Source organism: Tachypleus tridentatus, chromosome 11 (assembly GCF_004210375.1).
Source record: "Tachypleus tridentatus isolate NWPU-2018 chromosome 11, ASM421037v1, whole genome shotgun sequence".
NCBI lineage: Eukaryota > Metazoa > Arthropoda > Merostomata > Xiphosura > Limulidae > Tachypleus > Tachypleus tridentatus.
In genome coordinates, this window is record NC_134835.1 from 46,712,172 (window position 1) to 46,733,299 (window position 21,128).

Below are 21,128 nucleotides of genomic sequence, written 5' to 3' on the forward strand. Positions count from 1 at the left end.
ATGGAGCCCTATGAGGGGATGCACTACACAGGCCATACAAGGACACTGCAGCAATGCCAAGTGTGAGCACTACACCAAAACACCAGCATCAGATATAACGTCCACAACACCTATTGAGAACATTCAACACTGGCACTTGGTTGAAACTAGCCCAAGTGGACCACCTATTGAGCCACCCCTAGGCTGCCCATGTACATGAATTCAAGGCCAAAGTGTTATGTTAGGGTTGGACCCCTTAACCACCAGGATCCTCTCCTCTCCTTCATGGGTCACCATGTTCAGGAATCCATGCTGAGGGGGGCATAATGAACATGAGAGAGACACACTCAACTCACAGGTGCATTAGCCCCACATAAAAGAAAAGGATGAGTTAAAAAAACCGTGACTAATGTGTAGTCTAGTTAGGACAACTTCCTTTTGGATCCTTACAGAAACAAGACAGCCAAAGTCCAATAGAGGGTTTTATTTGGAAAAGCTTGTTTTCACATTGTTCACACCAGGTCGACTACCAACTGGCAAGGAGCTGAGCCTTGAATATAGGACTATTGTCTATGTATTGAACAGGCACAGCAGTTATAGCACCAGGGCAGACAGAGTTAGCTGAGGTGTTGGCAAGCTCATTCCTATGAATACCAATATGGCCTGGTATCCAGAAGAACTGGATAGAAGTAGATGTTGAAGAGAAATGGGCCAGTTGGTTTTGAATATCAGCGAGAACAGGTAAGAAGTGATGTGAAGTAATTTGATGGCCAGTAGAGAACCAAGCGAGTCAGTATAAATAGTAGTTTGTATACTGCATAGCTTCTACGTGATCCAGAGCAAGAGAAATGGAGTACAATTTGGCAGTGAACACTGAAACTGTAGAGGAGATTTTGTGTGCAACAACCAAATCACAGCAAACCATGTCAGAGCCCACAGTCATCTGATTTCAAACCATCTTTATAAATGGGAAAGAAAGGATGGTTCAAAAGATGTTCTGCAAATAAAAGACAGTACTTCCAATTGAAAGTATCCGTCTTCTTTAGATGACTCAAAGAAAGGTCACACTTGGGGATGGTAATAAGCCATGGTGGAAGGGGCTGACCTGCAGAGACAGCAACATCATTTAAGGGCAAACAAAGTTCAGCTCAGTGCATCTGAATATGAAGGCCAATAGGAACAATGGCAAACTGTCTATTTTGAAAAAGAATGGCCCACTGAGGAAGGAAAACACAAACCCACATGGAATGCTGTGGTAAGGATCAAAGTTTTGAAGCATACAGTAAAGACATTTGTAAATGGTGGAGGTGTAGAGGAGGTTTATGAGACTCAGTGTACAAACTCTGGACTGGAGAAGTGTGGAAAGCCCCCATACAGATCTAAAGCCCCAAAGGGTCTAGTAGTAGAAGAAATGCTAGTTGTGTACTTAACCCAAGATTCCTTCTACCTTTTATGTCTGACCTGCCAAGCATATCCACAGACCTGCTGAAAAGCAGTGTGGTTTAAAATTGTGAGATACTTATGAAAGATATTCGAGGCTCAGTTTTGTGCCTTCTGTGACAGGCAGGATTTCACCATGGATGAGGATACCATGGAAAATGTGTCAAGGTTTTAGGAATACACTGAGCAGCTGCTTGGATAATACAGTCAAACAATGAAGGCATGCAATAATCTATCAATGGCTGACAACTGATGGCAGAATCAAGTTCTGAGACAGCAGTGAAAGAAGGCCATTTGGCCTTGTCCAACTTTCACTGAGTCATGTGAAGTGGGTGGCACCAATCATAGCCAGTCTTTCTCAAAATGATTACTGCCCTCCAAGAAAAGTGGGAGAATAACTGAAGGGGAGCAGATTGAGTGATCAAAAGCAGTAAAAGACTGACTAGGTGCATCAAAGTAAGTATAAGAACCAGTTTTGAAGGGAGAAAGGATGTGATACTAAAGCATAAGCTCCATGGAAAGCTCCTACCATCAATATCAGCACCACCCCAGAGGGAATTATAACCATTAAAATCCCCCAGAATTGAAAAGGGAGGCAGTAATTGTTCAGTGAGGTCATCAAGATCTGCTTTATCATAGATCTCTCCAGGAGACAGGTAGAGAGAACAAATAGTGATGATACAACCCAAGGAAACATGGATGGCTACAGCCTTCAAGGGTGTGTTGAGTGGCAAAGACATGGGGGATAAATGCTGATCGATCAGCAGTTTCATCCCTCCCTGCACTCATCCATCACACAGCCTGTCATTCCTGTACAAAGAAAATTGCCAAAAGATAACTGCTTCAACAAGTTTCAGAAATCAATCAAATCTTTAATGTCATCTATATTCTAATAAAAACCCTGACAGTTCCACTGTGGCCATTTTTATTTACATGGAGAAGACCGGGACAGAGAGCCCTATTTTTTTTATTATTGGATGGAGGTCTATCAATGTCCATGAAACCCGTCCTGGGTCTAGTAGGCAGCTCTCCATTTGTGGACGAAAATTCCAGCAACTGAGGGTGTAAAGAAATAACTGTTTTGCATCTCGGGACTGGAGAACACGAACCCGAGGAAACACCTGAACCCAAAGCCAAAGTACTTGGAACCAGGTGGCTACTGGAATGAGTGGTGGGAACAGAGATACGAGTGGACACAGACTCATCAATTCTTTTAACAATGGAGAGTACAAGACTCTTCAGATGTTTTGCAAATGACTCTGCTGGAGGCAGGGAGAGATTTGTCTGTACTCCCATTGTGGCAGTGGAATGGAGTGCATCAGCATATGTATGAGATGGAGTGGGGGACAATAACTTCCTAGTCTCTGGGTAGGAGATATTCTTCACAGTCTTTCTACTCAACCCACTTAGAGCAAGAACTAAAGTAAGAGGGGAATGAACCACTACAACTGACACAGTGTGATTCCAGTTTGCACTCATAGGCATTGTGGTCTTTGCCACCACAATGAGCACGTTAAAGAACCACAACATGAAGTCTGAGTGAATGAACTGCTGATACTGGAAACATCAGAGAGGGTTGGGAATGCACAACTGCACCTTACAGTTCAGATAACCTGCCTTGACTAAGAGTGGTAGATGTGGTGATGTAAACATCCAAATCAGAACATTAGTAGGCATCATAATTCCATCTTTGCAAGTGGAAGTTCGGAGCACTGAGAAATGCCTTGGCTGAAAAACCAACGAGGATCTTTAAGTTGGGAATGTTCTTCAAGTCCCTCTCCACAATAGCTTCTCTTGAGAAATTCAGGGTGGTATGGGGAATAATCTCGATGGGTACATTCCCAGTGCTCTTCGAATTCAGGAGTGTTATGGTGAAGGTGTTTCCACCAAGATGTCTCCAAAATGCAGCTTCCTTACTGACTTGGGAGCCAGCAACAACCTCTAACCCTTTTGAATGAAAAAGGGGGACATCTTTCCTAAAGATTTCTCAGACAATGAATGCAGAGTGAGAAATTGAGGTGTTGGGTCCAACTTTGATGGTGACTGTATAAGTCATCTGTACATGGTCATTTTTTATTTTTATGTTTTTGTTGAAGAATGTGGGATATCTATAATAAAATAAAAACATTTTAGTGCATACTGTCCTCACCTACCATGAAACCCTATGAGGGGACAGACTGCAAAAACAACAACATTGTAATAAAGGCAGGATTTTGCAAGCACTATACCCAAACACCAGCAAACACAATATTCATGGCACCTGTTTAGAATGTCCAACACTGGTACTTGGTTAACCCTAGCTCAAGTGGACCAGCCAATTGATCCTTGGGGGGCCACCTGTCTACAGGAATTCAAGGCCTAAGTGGTGTGTTAGGGTTGGATCCCTGAACCACCAGGATCCTCTCCTCCCTTTCACACATCACCACGAACAGCAAACGTGGATAGGTTTTGAGTTCACAGAAGAAATAAACTTAAATTACTGAATCTTCTCTGGTAGGTCCCCACATCATGTACAGGAATCCACCTCAAAGGGTATAGGGATAGAAATAAAGAAATAAAATTACATCATCTTGAGGAAAAGCTATTAGGAAGACTACATTACCTCATGCATTTTTTAAAAAATTAATCCATGCAACATGTTCACTTTCATTGGTCGTAACTAACAGAATATGCATGAATGATGCATACCAAACTGAAAAAAAAACTAAAAAGATGAAATTTCTCAAACAATTCCTTGAGAATGTGTGAACATTTCGATCCCTGGTATACACATATCAATCATCATGCATTACAAGTTACAGGAATTAACAATAATAATAATAATAAAAAGCAGCAAAACCCTAAGTTTAAGTAAACAGAATTTACTGATTTATAAATGCAGATATCATGAATTGATTCAGTTTTTAATTATGCAAAGTATAAATGATTTATTCCAAACATCAAAAAAATTGATACGTCCACTATGGGGTTGTACACTGACATTTGTTTAATGATATAAAATTAATAAGAAAAATGCATGCATCTCATTTAATTGTGAAACTAAAGTATTTTTGAGAAATGTTTGTTTTAATTAAACCTCCAACATTAGATATTGTAATCCTCAAAATAAATATTCATCACATAATTTAAATATTTTTATCAACAACATTTATCATGAAACTTTTATACATATTTAACTTGAATTAATTAATACTGATTTTTCTGTACATGAACTTTGTAATCATTACTCAGTTAAAGACAGAATAAGCAATTCATCATACCTTTCTTCCCCTACAAACTGTTGTCACTTAAATATTATTCTCTTAGCAGAGTTGGTTAGTAACTGACAACCTGCTGTTTAAAGAAAAATTTCTCCTAACACAATTATAGTATTTTAATCTACCATATATATTTTGAAGTATTCAAAACCATCACACTTGTAATAAGTACCAACACACAAGCCTCATTTGCCTTGCACAGCAACAGACTGGCAACTGAATCTAGTGTTCATTGGTTGACAGACAATACTTATGTTTAGAGGCATTACAGCTGCTTGAACCAGGATAAGATTTGTAATATAGGTACTCTTAAAATAACATGGTATTTACACACACAAATACACTCATCAACTGAGAATGATACAGAATTATTGAGTATATACTTTTAACTATTATTTATTATTGAGTATATACTTTTAACTATTATTTATTAATTCACTGTGGACTATGTGTAATTTTACTATGAACATAAATGTATATATTTTTTTGTAAGCATGTGTGTTCAAAGTGATTAAAAGTATCTTAAATATAAACAAACTGTTGAATACTTTTACCAAAGAAATCAAACTTGCATACAAAAATTTGTTCCACCAGTGAAATGGAGAAATACATTCTTATCATCAAAAGTTACAGATGGAGAGGTTATTTTCATATGACTACCAAAAGGATGTGCAAGATGTACTTAATGCTTATACCTACCTCCCTGTTATAGGTAAAATGGTTATAAAGAATGAGTAAAACTTACATTCAAGAAAAAAGAATAAACATGAAGGTAGATTTAAAAGCTTTTGGAATTAGCTGCAGTCATATTTTTATACAAAAGGTTTCATTATGCAAATAAATCATTAAATAACCTACATTACATAATGAAAATTATATCTTTCACAAATGAATGTGAATGGACATTTCAGAAGCTTAACTTGGTCTTATTGGAAAAAGAATGTAGAAATTAACTAAATGAAGTACAGTTTAAGTTGATAATTTGTGTGCCTTTATGGATTTTTAGCTATTTTTTACTGTAAAGTTTTAAGCTTAACAGCTCTATTTCTCATTAATGTTCATCATATATGGATTTTATGTGAATATCACTTGCTTTTATGCAAGTTTTATTTGCACAGAAGTCTTAATTTTGTAGAAACATGAGTTTTTTTTTTAGTTCTTAACTTGAAAACTTTACATGAAATATTACAATTGTAAGACGTATTATCACAAAAAGCTGCATATCATGTAACCAAGCATGGTCATTCTAAGTATGATTGATGATGGTTAGATTCGACCTTGATGTAACCACACTGAACAGTCACACACATAAATACAATACTCCAGTGTTCCACAGATAAGCTTTTAAGATGTCTGCCTAATGAGGTTGATATACTGGACAGAACATCTGTGATAACATGCCAGTGAATGTGTTTGTCCAGCTACTTATTTCAAGTTTGAATGAAGTAATCTGTCAAAGCCAATCAGTATATTTTTCTTTCTCCAGAATTAGAACTTATTTTATTAAAATTGTAAAATTTACAGTTTATCAAAATTTCTATGCATGATGCCAAACAACATATGATGTTCAGAAATGCCATATATACAATGCTCACTTTGTGATAAGTTGAAGAAATATAATTTAAAACTATTCTAACACATCCCAATACTATATGATGATCTTACACTAAACAGTTGAACCTACAGGTTGGGTTAATTATAAATTATTTTTTTACTATATAAATTTTTAAATTTGTTGTTGTTGTTTTTATAAAAAGAGGTGACCACCCCTTTTCCAGACTTTTCTTTGACACATTTTCTTACTCTGCAACCAATTATAATTCAGTTAATACACTTCTCTCATCATGTTTGAAGTTTCTAAAAAACTGCTATAACTATGCAATGATTTCAGCTACACAGATTAGGTCAAAGTACTGTCCCTAGTGAATCCTAAAAAACAAACAAACTTGTAATCTAAGAAAAAAAACAGACCTGAACAAAAATATTAAACAGAAAAATTTACTTCTCTAGAGTAGTTTTTTTTTTTTGTAAAGAAATTTCCTGCCATGTAGCCTAAATTGTAAAATTTAAGATGGAACATATTACTTATATAAGTTCCAGAACCACCTGAGTGTGGTGTAGAGGGAATGTAGAAGTTAAGAGGCAAAATATATCAGAAACAAACTGGTTCCTACAAAGAAACACCAGAAGTGGACTGATAAGACAAAAATTACATTTTTTGGAACTTCTGCAAGAGAGTTTTTGTAAGAATATACAGTAATGAGAAATTAAAGCAACAGTGTGTAAATAAAATATTGAAGTGGCAGAGACACAATAATGGGTGAATGGGGTGGTGGGATACTTTCTGCTATTAGTCTTCAAGATGTAGTGAAAATCAAAGAAATGTACATGAAGAAAGAACAGTTCCACAACACCATTTGCTACAGCTTATCACCAAGTGGTTTCCACATAACTGAACAGAAATTTGAATTTCAACAAGACAGTGACTCAGAGCATAATGTTGTGATCAATAAAAGGAATTTGGAAGAAAAACTAAGATGTTGCAATATGAAAGTTATAAAATAATCTGATCAAAGACCAGGTCCCAATCCAATTGAAAATTTGTGACAATAAGATATTCTACAAGCCCAACTGTAAACCTGCTACAAAAATCTGAGGAACTGTTATGCTGAAAAACTGTGAGGTAATAAAATGAAAATAAGAATGAAATAAGGAATGCTTATTTAAAGCTCATGTTACTTGGGTGATAATACATATGCAATACCACCACAAAACTGAAGAGAATAATTAACTTCAGACTAACTTGTTAAAATAGTACAAGAGCCAAGCATCTCCCTTAAATCTTTAACAAGTTCAACATAGAAGAAAATGCATATAAAATAAGTGTACAGTTGCTAAATATGGACACTATATGATCAGTACCAGTGTAAGAACATTGTTTAAGAAGTAATTTGCATCCAGTTGTCTATTACGTATACAGGAGAAACATGCTGATCCATATATATAATAGAATATCTAAGCATGAATGAGAAACACAGTAACATTACAGTACTACTACTGACCACTGATGAAAAGAGCACATCAAAGACAGGTAACATCTTAGTTGATATTTAAATATCACCTAAATGTCATATTTTTTTTTTAACTTAAAGATTAAAGCATCCATTTTAATCAAGAAATCTCAATCTAAGATGAGCAAATATAAAGGTTGGCTTCTAGTATAGAGATGTTGACTGCATTTTTAAGGTTTTTAATATGTTTATTTTGATGAAGCCACTATACACTTTCACAATGGATAAAAGATATTTCTTGATACTGTTTTGTGTATGCATTAATGTAATAGGATGGAATAATGCAGATATATATATATAAAACAACATATTTATAGATATCATTATGCATCCTATTCTAAACCCCATGACTTTGATAGTTCACCTGCTGTTTTACCCATTTATTTATCATTGTTAGTCTGGTTTGTTTTAGCAGTTTCAATTCAAGATTGTCCGATATTTCAAAAATGATCTGATTATTTTTACATGTATCTTATATTCAATTGACTGATGATAGTGTTACAATTTAGTTTCAACTGGATCAGTAATCTTCTAGAATATCAATATCTCCAGAAAAAGCTATAACTGCAAAATATTAAGCTGATTAAAATTCATTCTGTAGATACCATCCATGTTAGATTCAAAATAGTATTTAAATTAGACACTTATTAGTTGGAAGTAGGTATCTCTCATACTCAAGGTTAAAGTCATTATTTTACTAATTAATCAAATAAATGATTTAAATTCACTTTCATTAACTACATCTATTAGACAAAAACTAAAGATGCATATGATAGTTTTTGAAGCCAGACATGAAACTTTCAGATTTTTTCCTTTGAGATTCAAGAATGCATGTTCTCAGTATAAAAGCATACTAAAATATTTAAAACTGGTGGTCAAGTTAGAAAACACGAAAAAGCAAAAATACATCAAGATTATGATATCATAATGAAATGCAAAAGTTACATTTGGACTGTCTGTCTTTGTGTTAATTTAAATATAATTTAAAATTGTTTAGAGAACACTTTACACTTTATTTATTAGAAAATCCACAAACCAATTTGCCGTTTCATTGTGATTACAAAACTTTGAAACATTTTTGCTTTTGCTAACTTGGCAACTTTTTTATGTATTATATTTTTGTACTGATATAACAAAACAAAAAGTGAAACAGCAAGTGGATTACTTTACAAACTACTACATGCATGTCTAAATTTTCAAAAAACTTAATACATTTAAGAAAAATTTCTAGAGGCTGTGGAAATAATTATGTGAATTTAAAACAAGCAAAAGGGTACATACAGCTGGGTTTGTACAATGCTTTGGGGATAAGGTACAAACTTGACACTGGATCACCAAACTGACATTATTTTGAATGTTATATATCAGGTCATCCCATAAGTAATGTTTTTTGGTATAGGGTATTTCTTGGCTAAATAAAGTTATTCTCAAGGTCATACATGTTATACAAGATGACTTGATAGCACAAAGTGTAAGCCAGTTTGTTTCTTTACTATTTTTTGTTTTATTTATTTTAGAAATCCCAATTATTATGGTGGTGTCAGAGGAGCATATAAAAAATATAATGTTTTAAGTTCAGAAAAGGGAAACGTGTTACCAAAGCTAAACGGGGCATTCAAGAGGTGTGCAGCAATGACATTCTGAATGTGAGGAAGGGTCAAAGATGGTTCAATACGATTAGAACTGGGGACTGCAGCTTGTCAGATGCAGCTTGCACTGGGTACTCTGTTGAGTTTGATAATTACCTGCTTCTAGCAACACTTGAGGAGGATTGTGCTGTGACTGTTGAAGAATTAGTCCAGAAACTCAATATCCTTCCACTGTCAATTGACATTTGCAACAACTTGGTAGAGTTTTAAAGTTTGGAAAATGGGTACCACATGTTGTCAGCTGATAATCTAAGATAATGAGTAGACACCCACACACCTCTTCACTCTTGTAACCTCAAGCTTCATTTTTGAATCGCCTAGTGACTGCAGATGAAAAATGGATACTCCATCAAAATGTTAAGCACTGTTGACAGTGGGTTAGTGCAGGAGAACCAGTTACACCACAGCCAAAAGCAAACCTGCACCCTAGGTAGGTTTTGCTTAGTGTCTGGTGGGATAAAGGTAGAATAATACACTTTGACTTGTTACAATTAAACCAGAAAACCACTGCTGAGAGACACTGTCAGCAACTGGATTGGTCGAACACTGCACTCAAAAAAAGGAGAGATAAAGAGAGACCTCTTTTGGTGAATCAAAAAGTTGTTGTTTTCCCCCATGACAATACACTTTTTTACAATTTGCACTGGTAGGATCACTTCCAGAAAAACTGAAGAGCTCGGCTGGGAAAAACTTCCCCATCCTGCTTATCCTCCTGATCTTGTTCCTTCAGATTACCATCTTTTCAAAAGCTTGCAATATCATCTGAATGAAAAACAGTTTACTTCTATGGATGAGTTAAAAAAAATAGCCTTTGCACCTTTTTGGCATCAAAATCACCTGATTTTATATATATATAAAAAGTGTGATATTGAAAATCTCGAGAAGTTGATAGACTATTATTAAAAGTGATAGAAAATATGTAATTGATTAAAGTTGTTATTTGAGTTCTTTTTTCTCCTTTTTAAATCTTAATGTTACAAATGACATTATTTATGGGATGACCTGATATGTATATATTAAGTATTGAGTTGAAAAACAAATTACTGAAAGCAGCTCAAAACTTATATTGGAATATCAATTCAAATATAATAACAGCTGAAATACCATATTAATATGAACAGTTGTGCAAAAACAAATAAACTTCTGTAATTTAAATACTATAAGAAACATATCAAAAGAAAAGTTAGTAAGCAGGTGTAAACAGCTATATGTCCATGTCGAACCAAATGGAAACTAGTAAATAAATAATTCTAAACAACATGTGCCTGTAAAATACAACAAACAAACCATTCCCATTATAAACTAGCCTAAGTGGCACAATCCAGGCAGGTGAAACGCTTTTCAACTTTTGCTGTGCATTTACCATACACATGTGAGCATCTTTTGTACAGGGCAATTATATTTGAAGTACTGTTTTTTTGTTTTATTTTACATGTTTCTCTGAATACAGTAATGGATTTAGGTTCAAATACTTATTGCTTTGCAGTTTTCTTAAGTAGATTTTTGTTGGAGCTCTGAGGCTAGCTTCAAGACAAAACCACTTCTACTTATTTCTGCAATATACACTCTGTACTTTTCTGGCTGTAGGAAAGCACAGTCTCTGTTTCTTTTTCTTTTCAGTAGTATCAACACTGACTGGCATGCAAAGAAAGCTGGGAATGCACCCATTCTTCCCTGGCTTGCACTAGTAAACAGTCAACATTGCAAACTCGCTGCATTTCAAAATTGTACTGGTGTACATTTCTTGTTTTAAGTTTACTGTAGATATAGATTGAAGCTTTCTTCTTGATTTGTTCATTATTACAACTAGGCTGTTTTTTTTCTTCTTCTGCAACTTTTTACCAGTTCCAGTAAAGTAAAAAAATTGTCTGTAGTTACATTCCTCCCATTTCTTAAGTACAGAGCCATCAATTTGTGTATTACACTGTCGGCCAGTTTCTGGATGGCTGAGTGAGTTTCATCTCTGCCCAAGTAAAAAAAAACAATTCAGAATGTGATTTAAAGCAATGCCCACTGCAAGTCAAAATTTTATTCCAGGTTTATAGATTTGTCTGCCACATACTGTGTTGTCCAGCAACACCATGCTTTTATGAGAAATTACTGTTCATCCACAGCAATGTTTTGTACAAGACAATGTATTACTTTCAAGTAAAAATGCAAAAATCTTGATATTTCTTGAAATTAATTATATGCCATTATTTCTGTAAAAAAACAACAAAAAAACCACCACCAATATTCCCCATTGTGTAGACTATAAGATCTACAGGTAAATATTCTTGCTATCACAAACTCATAGCAGTGCAATAAATGCTTATAATTCCTCCAGATAGTTCACAGGAATTATTATTTTGCACCATATGCATCAATACTTTAGTATATTGTTGGAGATAGAAATAATAATAGACATTTATACTGAAACTGCAGGTCACTTGCAATACAAGAAAAAAACCAAAAACAAATTGTATTTTATTATAAATAAAATCATGTATTGTAAACATCTTTGGTGTTTCTAGGAAAGTGATTAGTTTTTTTAAAGTTATAATTCTTCCTTTGAAAAACATTCATCATATTTAATACACAGATTTAGGAGAAGTTGTGAAAGGACACAAGGGTATCTTTCATGCACAGAGAGACATCTGAATTCTAAACATGAAATCCTTTCAAACTGACACCCTTTGTTATTCTCATGTTAATGGAATGAAGGGCCTATGGTTAGCTTGTTCTTTTGTTTTGAAACAAAGGATTTTTAAACCCATATTTAATTTTGGATTCACTGAAATAGTCAAACACATAGAATGACTTGATTTATTCATTGCTACTTTAAGAGTGTACTTTCCTATTTGTATTGTAGTCAAGACCATTACTGCTATTTTTTTTGTAAAACTTATTTTGCAAATTTCCTTTATAGGTTTTCCCATCAATCTTTATTTTATATACATTTCCATACTGAAGGGTGAAAGAACCTCTAAGTTAAACAGTGTTTAAGACTGAGATAAGGCCTAATATTATTACAACTCAGTTTTTTTTTTCTCAAACTGCCACTTTTATTTTTCAGTTGCCCACTTTGTTTCTAAATTATTCAGCTACTGTAATTTTTGTTGTACCATTTCAAAACTTCTACAAAATAATGCAACAGCAGCTATGCCTTCAAGTAGGTAAAAACTTGGTTCTATTATTCTGTACTTGTCAACTGCACTTCCATTACCATTTACCGAACACTTTCCTCACATTTCCAACTTACGTGTGATAATAAATTTAAGCATAAAATATCTTGTTCATATAAAACTAACCATATAATTAAGTATACCAGCTTTCACTGTTTCGTTTGCCACTAATATTCTTACCTCATGTTGAAAGAGCCAGTCCCTAACTCCATTCCCAAACCTGACAGACTTCCATCAAAGTCAGCAGCAAGTGCATCATCAATGCTGTCAACATGCCAGTGATTTGAACTTGTCATAATTTCCTACTTTTTTTTTTTTAATATATTTGTCAAACACTGGATCCCTGTGAACATTTTAGTATTGCATTATCATTCAGAAACTTTAGTGATACAAAATAAAATACCATTTACATGTAAAACATAATGGAAAGAAAACAGTCTACAACTATTCACATGTAGTAAATCCATGTGAATTTGCTATTCCCTCACTCCTTCTAACTTGTGCATGTAATAATTGTGTCAATATTAATTCCATAAATAGTTTACTATTTTAATGTAATTCTTTTTTTAATATATTGTAATCATATAGAATTTTCAGGTGACTTTGTGGAGTAACAATAAAATAATTAAGTCTCTCTCATTGTTCACTTTCTTTTGCTTTCATGTGTGTATAAATCTTCAAGACAGTTAATGTTTTATACTCACACACACCAAAATTCATCTACTGTAAAAGGTTAAGAAATAGGCATTACAAAATCTCACTTTCATTTAAAAGTTATATTAAACAATACACAACTTTTCATATATGAAAAATTTGAAGCATTTAAGGTAAAACAGTTTGAGATAAGATACACAAGAAATATTCCTACTACAATATAATGATTCTACACACACTGGAAAAAATGTCTTCACTAAAAAATAACCTTTCTAAAGATTCAGCTACTATGAATTTATAATACACTGGTAAAACCAACACCAACAAAACATTCAATATCTATTTTTCATCTGCAAGTGGGTAGAAGATTTCCATTACTGTATTTGCACATTCAATTTTCATCACTACTCATTGAATATGTGCCCATGAAAACGTCTTATAACTTACCATAGTACTAATTATGCATAAGAATGTTTTTGCTAAATGAATAAAAAATGTAGGAAACACTAAAGGTAACAGTAATTGTTTCTAAAAAGAAATACATTTCCTTACACATGTTACTACAAAATATTTGTTACTTCACAATAAAACTACATAAATATTTAAAAATGACTAATTAGACTTCACAAGTTACAATATTTCCTACATATACAGAAGTCTTTGAAATACCAAAAGATGCTCAGTCTAGAAAGCTTTAATGGCAGTTAATTGGTTAAGTATAATTATGAAGACGTTATTTTAGAAGACTTTAAAATGACAAATGTTAACTTAAGAGAAAGGTAAATGTATTTACTTAAAGTGAATAAGTGAGTTGAAGGCTTAAAAGAATAATTTCACTGTTGTGGTTAAGAAACATGTTTAAATTTGGGTTTTTAAAAGGAGGAAAAAATATTAATTTCTACAAACAGATAGATTAGTTACGTGGCCTGAAGAAAAGGGCTTATTATTATTTTGAGAAACTTTAAATTAAAAAAAAAAGTTAGTGTAGACCTACTGCAAGAAGCTGAAGAATTTCTTTGGGTTAAGAAAGATTCCATACACCTTGGCAAATTTTATGTTAGACCTTATTTTTTAATACTGAGAAAAATATGGCAAGAAAAATAGCTGTGCAAGAGCTTTTATGAAAATAGGCATACAGTTAATAAGAGTAGTCATAGATTTTGAGATAGCTTGTTTTGATAAATCACAAAATATTATTCAAAGAGGGAAGACTGAGTAGGAAGAATGTTAAGGAAATGTGGGATTAGTTTGCTAGTTCATGTAACCTAGCTGAAAAGGCACATTTCCATTTGAATGTTTATATTTGTGCCCAAATTTTCTTCATAATAGGTTTAAAAAGTAATCTTATCTTTGAAATTCTGTAAGCTAAACTATCCATATTGAATAGTAGGTACAAACTGGCAAGAGTAAAAGTTATACTGAAAAATTCAAAGTTAAAAGTTACAGAAGAGAAAGATAATATTCTACACAAGAAGAACAAAGTTTTCAAAGTAGAATTTGACTAAAATATAAAGGAGAATGAGAGAAGCAGACTAGCATTATAGAAATACTAATTCTAAGAACACAAAGAAATAAGGCATTATTCTTAGAAGGGCACTTTGTCTTAATGCTTTACAATTCATACAAAGGAAAAAAAAGTTAGTAAAGACAGTAATGATTTATTGTGGTTCTGGAGCCAAAACAGATAATATAAGTACAAGAAATAGTATATCACGCTTTTGTAGTGAAAGTTTCACAAGGAAGTAACTAAGAGAAATACAATGAGTGGATATTCTCAAGGGGCTGTAGCCCCTTTTTATTAATAGCTAAAATGCCAGTGAGTCATAAAAACTGGTCAAATTATGAGGCACTGAGAAAAAAACTAAAACACTCAAAACATCTCAAAGATAGGGGCTAACAACTAGAGGACAGTACAATTGGAACAACATCAAAAAGTTAAAGAAAACAACAGATGATTGTCATCCTAGTTGAACTTGACATCTTTTGATGATTGGTATTGCATTTCAGACACCTCTTAATGTTACAGAAGGATTTGCACACAGAAATGGGAAAAGTATCCAACAAGAAATCAGCCACCATATGGCATCCTCTGTCCACTTTTAGAGGGCAACATATCCTCTCATGGAGCCCAAGTATAGAGGGTGGAATTGTGTTTAGGACAAACAGAAGTTATTAAATGTGCGAGAGTCCTGACTGTAATAGAAGTAGCCAAGCCACAACCATGTAATAAGTACACGAGAAATTATGCAATTTATTAAGCAGTTGGAAATTACAAGAAACAGAATTATGAAGACATAAACTACAAAATGTGTACCAAAGAACTGGTGTATGGCCAGGATTGAACATCTGCAAGAATGTGACAACATTCAAGCTATGTGAGAAGGATTTTTTTTTTGAAGCACCACAGAATAGCCAGTTATTAAACTGTATGTAACAAACATCTTTGTGGAGTATTGAGTTTAAGGATGGTGTTGAAAATGTTTCCAAATGGGCAATGGAATAGGATCTCTCAAACTGATAATGACAGAGTAGTGAAACCCACTTCCAAGTAGGCCAGCATGGAGTAATAAGGAGAATGTAACAATTCAACAACTTAATCTTAGGCAGTACTACAGGAACAAGACAAAGAAGAGGATAGGCAGAGAAAAAAAAAAGAATTCACACAAGATTGGCTCAAAGTTTCTATCACTAGAGAGACAAGATCTATAACTAGAAACCAGTGAAGTGAATGAGGATTTAATGTGGTAGCTATTGCATCAATTGTAGGATGACCAATTCAATGGCATAACCATCAAAATACAGAATGGACTAGTGTTAAAAAGAAACTAATAAACTCTGGAAAGTAAATATGTGAAATTATTAATAACACTTGGAAGGCTTGGAAAACCATATGATGTAAATATAGCTAGAGAAGTAGATATATACTGCAAAACAAAACTTGTGAGATTTGGTTCAAATCTACTTGTTGATATACGACACCACAGTAGAATTGTTTGTGTGAAGTGAAACACAGCAGATCCCACTATCTTGTGAATAAAGCCTAAGTGAATTGCCTCATATCCAGAATAAAGGATGTCTTTGGCATATGAAGAATTACAATCATTAACTGAAGCAGCAAAATAATTGAGTGAAAGTTTTCACTGAAATATCAGTTTCAGAACTTAGAAAGTAATATGAGCTTAAGAATCATGTGATGTGAAAAGCATGAATTTGAAGAAGAATTAATTGACATGAAGGTTATGAAAGATCTCCTGATGAATGTACAATAAGTCAAGTTGAAGGCAGAAGAGTGGAATATCATAAATGAGTGATGCCTGCTTATGCTATGCAATTTGTAAAGGCCATTAAGAATTTTTGAGTTGTACATTTTGTTTACAGAAAGAATGGAAACTCAAAAAGAATAGGTTTACAGTATTCCATCATTTAGAATGTCTCACTTGATGATTTTGTCAGTCAATCAAACTAGTTGAAAAGGGTACATTTGTTTTCTAATTTTCTTTCATTTTAATGAAAAGTCTTTTCCCACAGAGATGAATGAAGGAGGAAATAAAAACTCAGTAAATGTTAAATGTCTAGGTTATAAGGTAGGACAGTGAATTGGAGAGGGTTCAGAGAAGTAACACTACTGTAGAATTATTCTGGGGATGGAGGGGTTTACATATGAAGATAAATTGAGATCTCTTAACATGTTTTCTATTGAAGAGAGTCAGGGATGATCAAATTAAAGTAATTAAAACTAATAAAACTGATGCATCATATGTTCTCATTTTGAACTTGGAAAGCAATATGATAAAAGTTAAGTTTACATTTTGACACCTACAGTTCAGGCAGTTTCATTTTTTCAGAAGGCTTACAAACCTCCAAAACAAAGCATCATCCAAACTGGTAAAGACTATACCTTGACAGGTTTAAGAAAAAGGTTGACAAGTATTTTTGGATTCAGAGTGGATTTTGTGATCAATTAATTTGTTGAGGGCGGTTGGGACATCTATGATGAACCAAAGTGCCCCTTCAGGCCTTGACCTTAACTTTTGAGGACACTTAACAAATGGTTATTAGTTATTCTTTTGTCCATTAACAAATTCAGAACTGTTTTTATAAACAATATTCTCAATTAAAATTATCTTTAATTGTGTCATAATATATCACTTCCAGCATTAAATGATAATAAATGTATAAATTTTGTGTAATATTTTCTTTTCAATTATTTTTCAAATAGCAAAACTTATTTTAATTACAAGTAACTTATTAAATCTCAATTTTCACCACTATATCCCAGAAATTGTAGAATAATAGGTTTAAATGAAAATATTCACCTTCACTGATGATGTTACTGCAAACATAAAGTATTATTCATGCTGTAACTGTCAGTCAATCACCAGTTTACAGTATGTTGCAACTAAAGTTGGTTGCCATTGTCATATAGAAGAAATTAACATTACATTTCTCTTTGGAATTTCATGGTAAAGGCACTAAGCATTAATTAAACTGTAGACATGACCTGAACATAATGTCTTCAGTGCTGTACTGATTTTAAGGGCAGTAGTTTTTAGCATGTTTTATACACATGTATTGGCATTCAGTCTATGGGAACTACTTTTTTGTGACATACTGTATGGTAATTCCAAATGTCTGCTGCTAATTGTTAATAAAATCTAAGTTAAACAATGTAAACGGTACATCATTGTCGAAAAATTAAACATTACATTATGCTATGGATTTTATTTTTCTTCAGAAACCTCTTTTCAATTTATTATGATTTACCACCAAGACAAGTAAGACACTGTTATCATCAACTTCTGCAATGCCGTTAATATTCAAATATTTGGCTTGTTTTATAAATAAATCACCAATTGATTAACAACACTATTAGTTTTAAACGTAAACATTAATTTATGGCTAATAACATTAATTACATTGGTATACGTAAGCCTATCCCTGACCCTAATAAATAATTCAAATAATAACGAAACTCTGCGTTTTATAAAGTATAATTTTGGTCTGCGAAAGGCAAACTTAACAGTTAAATATCACTATCAACATTAAGAATACTACAGTTTCTTGTACGACAGTAATATTAAATAGGTTAACCAGTCAAAAAGTCATACGTACGAGTCATACTTCATCATCATATTGTATTTGTAGTCTGATGCAAAAAATATTTCGCAAATCTTAAGCCTAAAAAGAAGCACTGACATTTGAAACAAATGGAACTTACAGTGTATAAGCCTTAAGAGAATAATGTCAGACGATAGATCTGAAATCTAGAATTGTCTTTCCTTCATCGTAATATAACTGTATTCAGAATTTGATTGAAAATCACACTCTCCGAGTACCACTACGTAAAATTTAGAGTAAAAAAATGATGCTTACTACCGCTCTCTGACGGATATGAGAAATACCATATTTTACCTCAAGATTATAACAGAACTTAATAAACAAATATCCTTCCACTCAACTCCCCCCCCCAAAAAAAAAAAAAATTGGAAGAAACAATAAGTTGCTTTAGAATGAGGTTTCATTTTTATTTTCAATAATCTTAAACAATATATTATTGTGAATCATTTATGACCAGTAAAAGTAAGCTTGGATTTTCGATTATTTAGAAAAATGCACACACATACATTAAATCACGCTAAAATGAATGAATAAGAGCAAATTCTCATAGAGAGATGCAATTGACCAAATGCTTTTGCATCCTACAGCTAAAAACCGGGTTTCGATACCCGTGGTGGGCAGAGCACAGATAGCCCATTGTGCAGCTTTGTGCTTAATTCAAAACAACAACACCCTGCAGACTGATTTAATGTTGCATTCAGTTTTGTTTACAACTTCACTATATAGTAAAACGGCAGTCAATTCATAGATTAGAACTCCCCTAATTATTTTGTCAGATACTGTTGTTTGCTTTGCTTTTGAATACTGTTACTATAAAAATATCTTTCATTTCAAAACATAAATTACTCTGTTAAATGAATATTTAGGATTATGTACGAGAAATTAATTTTATCAGAATTCCACACATTAAAGCTTTCAGGTTTGTTTTTGAATTTCGCGCAAAGCTCCATGAGGGCTATCTGGGCTAGCTGTCCCTAGTTTAGCAGTGTAAGTCTAGAGGGAAGGCAGCTAGTCATCACCACCTACCGCCAACTCTTTTACGAACGAATAATAGGATTGACCATCACATTATAATACTCCCACGGCTGAAAGGGCTAGCATGTTTGGTGCGACCGGGATTCGAATCCCCGACCCTCATATTACGAGTCAAACGCCTTAACCCACCTGGCCATGTCGGGCCTAGTTATGATTGAAGCAACTGAAGTTTTAAGCTGCTAATTACTTTTAGAAAGTAGCTGCACTATGCTTCTAGAACGTAAAACTAATTGTTTTAGTTTGTTTTGAATTACACGCAGAGCTAGACGAATGCTATCTGCGCTAGCCTCCCTGATTTAGCAGTGAAAGATTAGAGGGGATGCAGCGAGTCACTATATCACCTGGTATTAACTATTGGTCTGCTCTTTTACCAAAGAATAGTAGGCTTGACTGTCACGTTATAATATCTCTGTACCTGAAATAGCAAGCATAACCCTCAGTTAAGTGCCCTAACGAGTTGGCCATGCCAATCCCTTAAAACTTTTAAGTCACATAAAACATACATTTTTGGTTGGTTTAGTGAGCATTTTAAAATTTTCTTGGCTAGTATTACATTCTCAGAAAAAGAAAGTAACATCTATTTTGTATAATTTAGATTAGAACATTATTTACATACATCAACGCAATTATTTTTGAAAAATCAACAACATTATTATGTGGATACAACAGGCTGTATTTTTTTTCGGAAATTTTTGAATGAAATACTTTATTTTGTCATTAAAGATTATTTTTAGAGTGCGTTAAATCGTCCATTGATAATATATATACCGGGTGATATCGGCAATAATACTCATTACTATAAAAAACAATATATATTACTTACAAAAAATAAAGTATAAAGATTTGTTTGAATTTTTATAACATTAAAAGACTTCAGATTTTGCATAATTATATAAAAACTTGCAAGTTTATGAATTAACGATTTCTATGCAATAGGGTTTTATGAGAAATGGCTAGTTTGATTGATTAGGAAATATGTTTGATGTTGAAATAATGTTCGGTTCATAAATTTTTCTTTATGCTGATATTGACTTTAGCAAAAAGAGTGTACAAGCTGTTAAAATCAATTAACTGAAACTGGAGTTTGCAGAGCTGTCATTGAGGTGGTGAGGGTTGTCAGTCTTTGGTCAATAGATTGTCTTGCAGATATAGCGCCACAGAAGAATATACCAGAAGGTCGAATCAGAGTCACGGAAGTGCTATGAGCGTAGAAGACGGTCATTATATGTAGAATTTAGCCCTTATAAACCTTATCACTGGTGTTAGGGGATTCAGGAACGAGCGTCAGCAACACACAGAGTGTGTGCAACTTGCTCAACGGTCAGAAACAGCTCCACGAGGCTTTAACTAGATCCAGAATATTACTCAGAGCCCATATACAAACCAAGGCACTGAATAGCCTGGCTGCCGTTTGCTGAGGGACGTCTAAACTGGACCCTTCAACAATGGATCCTGTACTGTTCAGAGATAGAGCAAGTTTTGTGTATTTTCACGTGATAGACGTGTGAAGGCCTGGAGACGCAAAAAATGGCGATACCTGGTCTGTTACTTCGTTCACCGTGATGTTTTGGGGATGGTTCAATTATGGTCTGAGGTAACATTTGAATGCACGAGCTACAAACCTTCATGTGACGAATGGAAAATCCCGGACATCGAGAAGTTACGAAGACAAGAACCTGCTACCCATTGCTTGATCTTTTATCAGTGCTATTAGAAATCAGATTGTGGATTAGCGGGATAACACCCGTCCTCACGCTGGTT

The 21,128-nt window shown here is 33.7% G+C and overlaps 1 protein-coding gene across 1 annotated transcript in view; it reads right to left on the bottom strand.

Annotated features, from left to right (window-relative positions):
* Positions 1-18,567, bottom strand: part of LOC143232093 (transcription factor CP2-like) — a 92,151-nt gene extending 73,584 nt beyond the window's left edge. Inside the window, exons 1-2 of the mRNA XM_076467162.1 lie at positions 18,433-18,567; positions 12,741-12,903 (exon numbers count right to left, since the gene is read on the bottom strand). Coding sequence (XP_076323277.1) covers positions 12,741-12,856 — 116 coding nt within the window. The 5' untranslated portion in view covers positions 12,857-12,903; positions 18,433-18,567. The remainder of the gene's footprint in view (positions 1-12,740; positions 12,904-18,432) is intronic.
* Between the last annotated feature and the right edge of the window lie 2,561 nt (positions 18,568-21,128).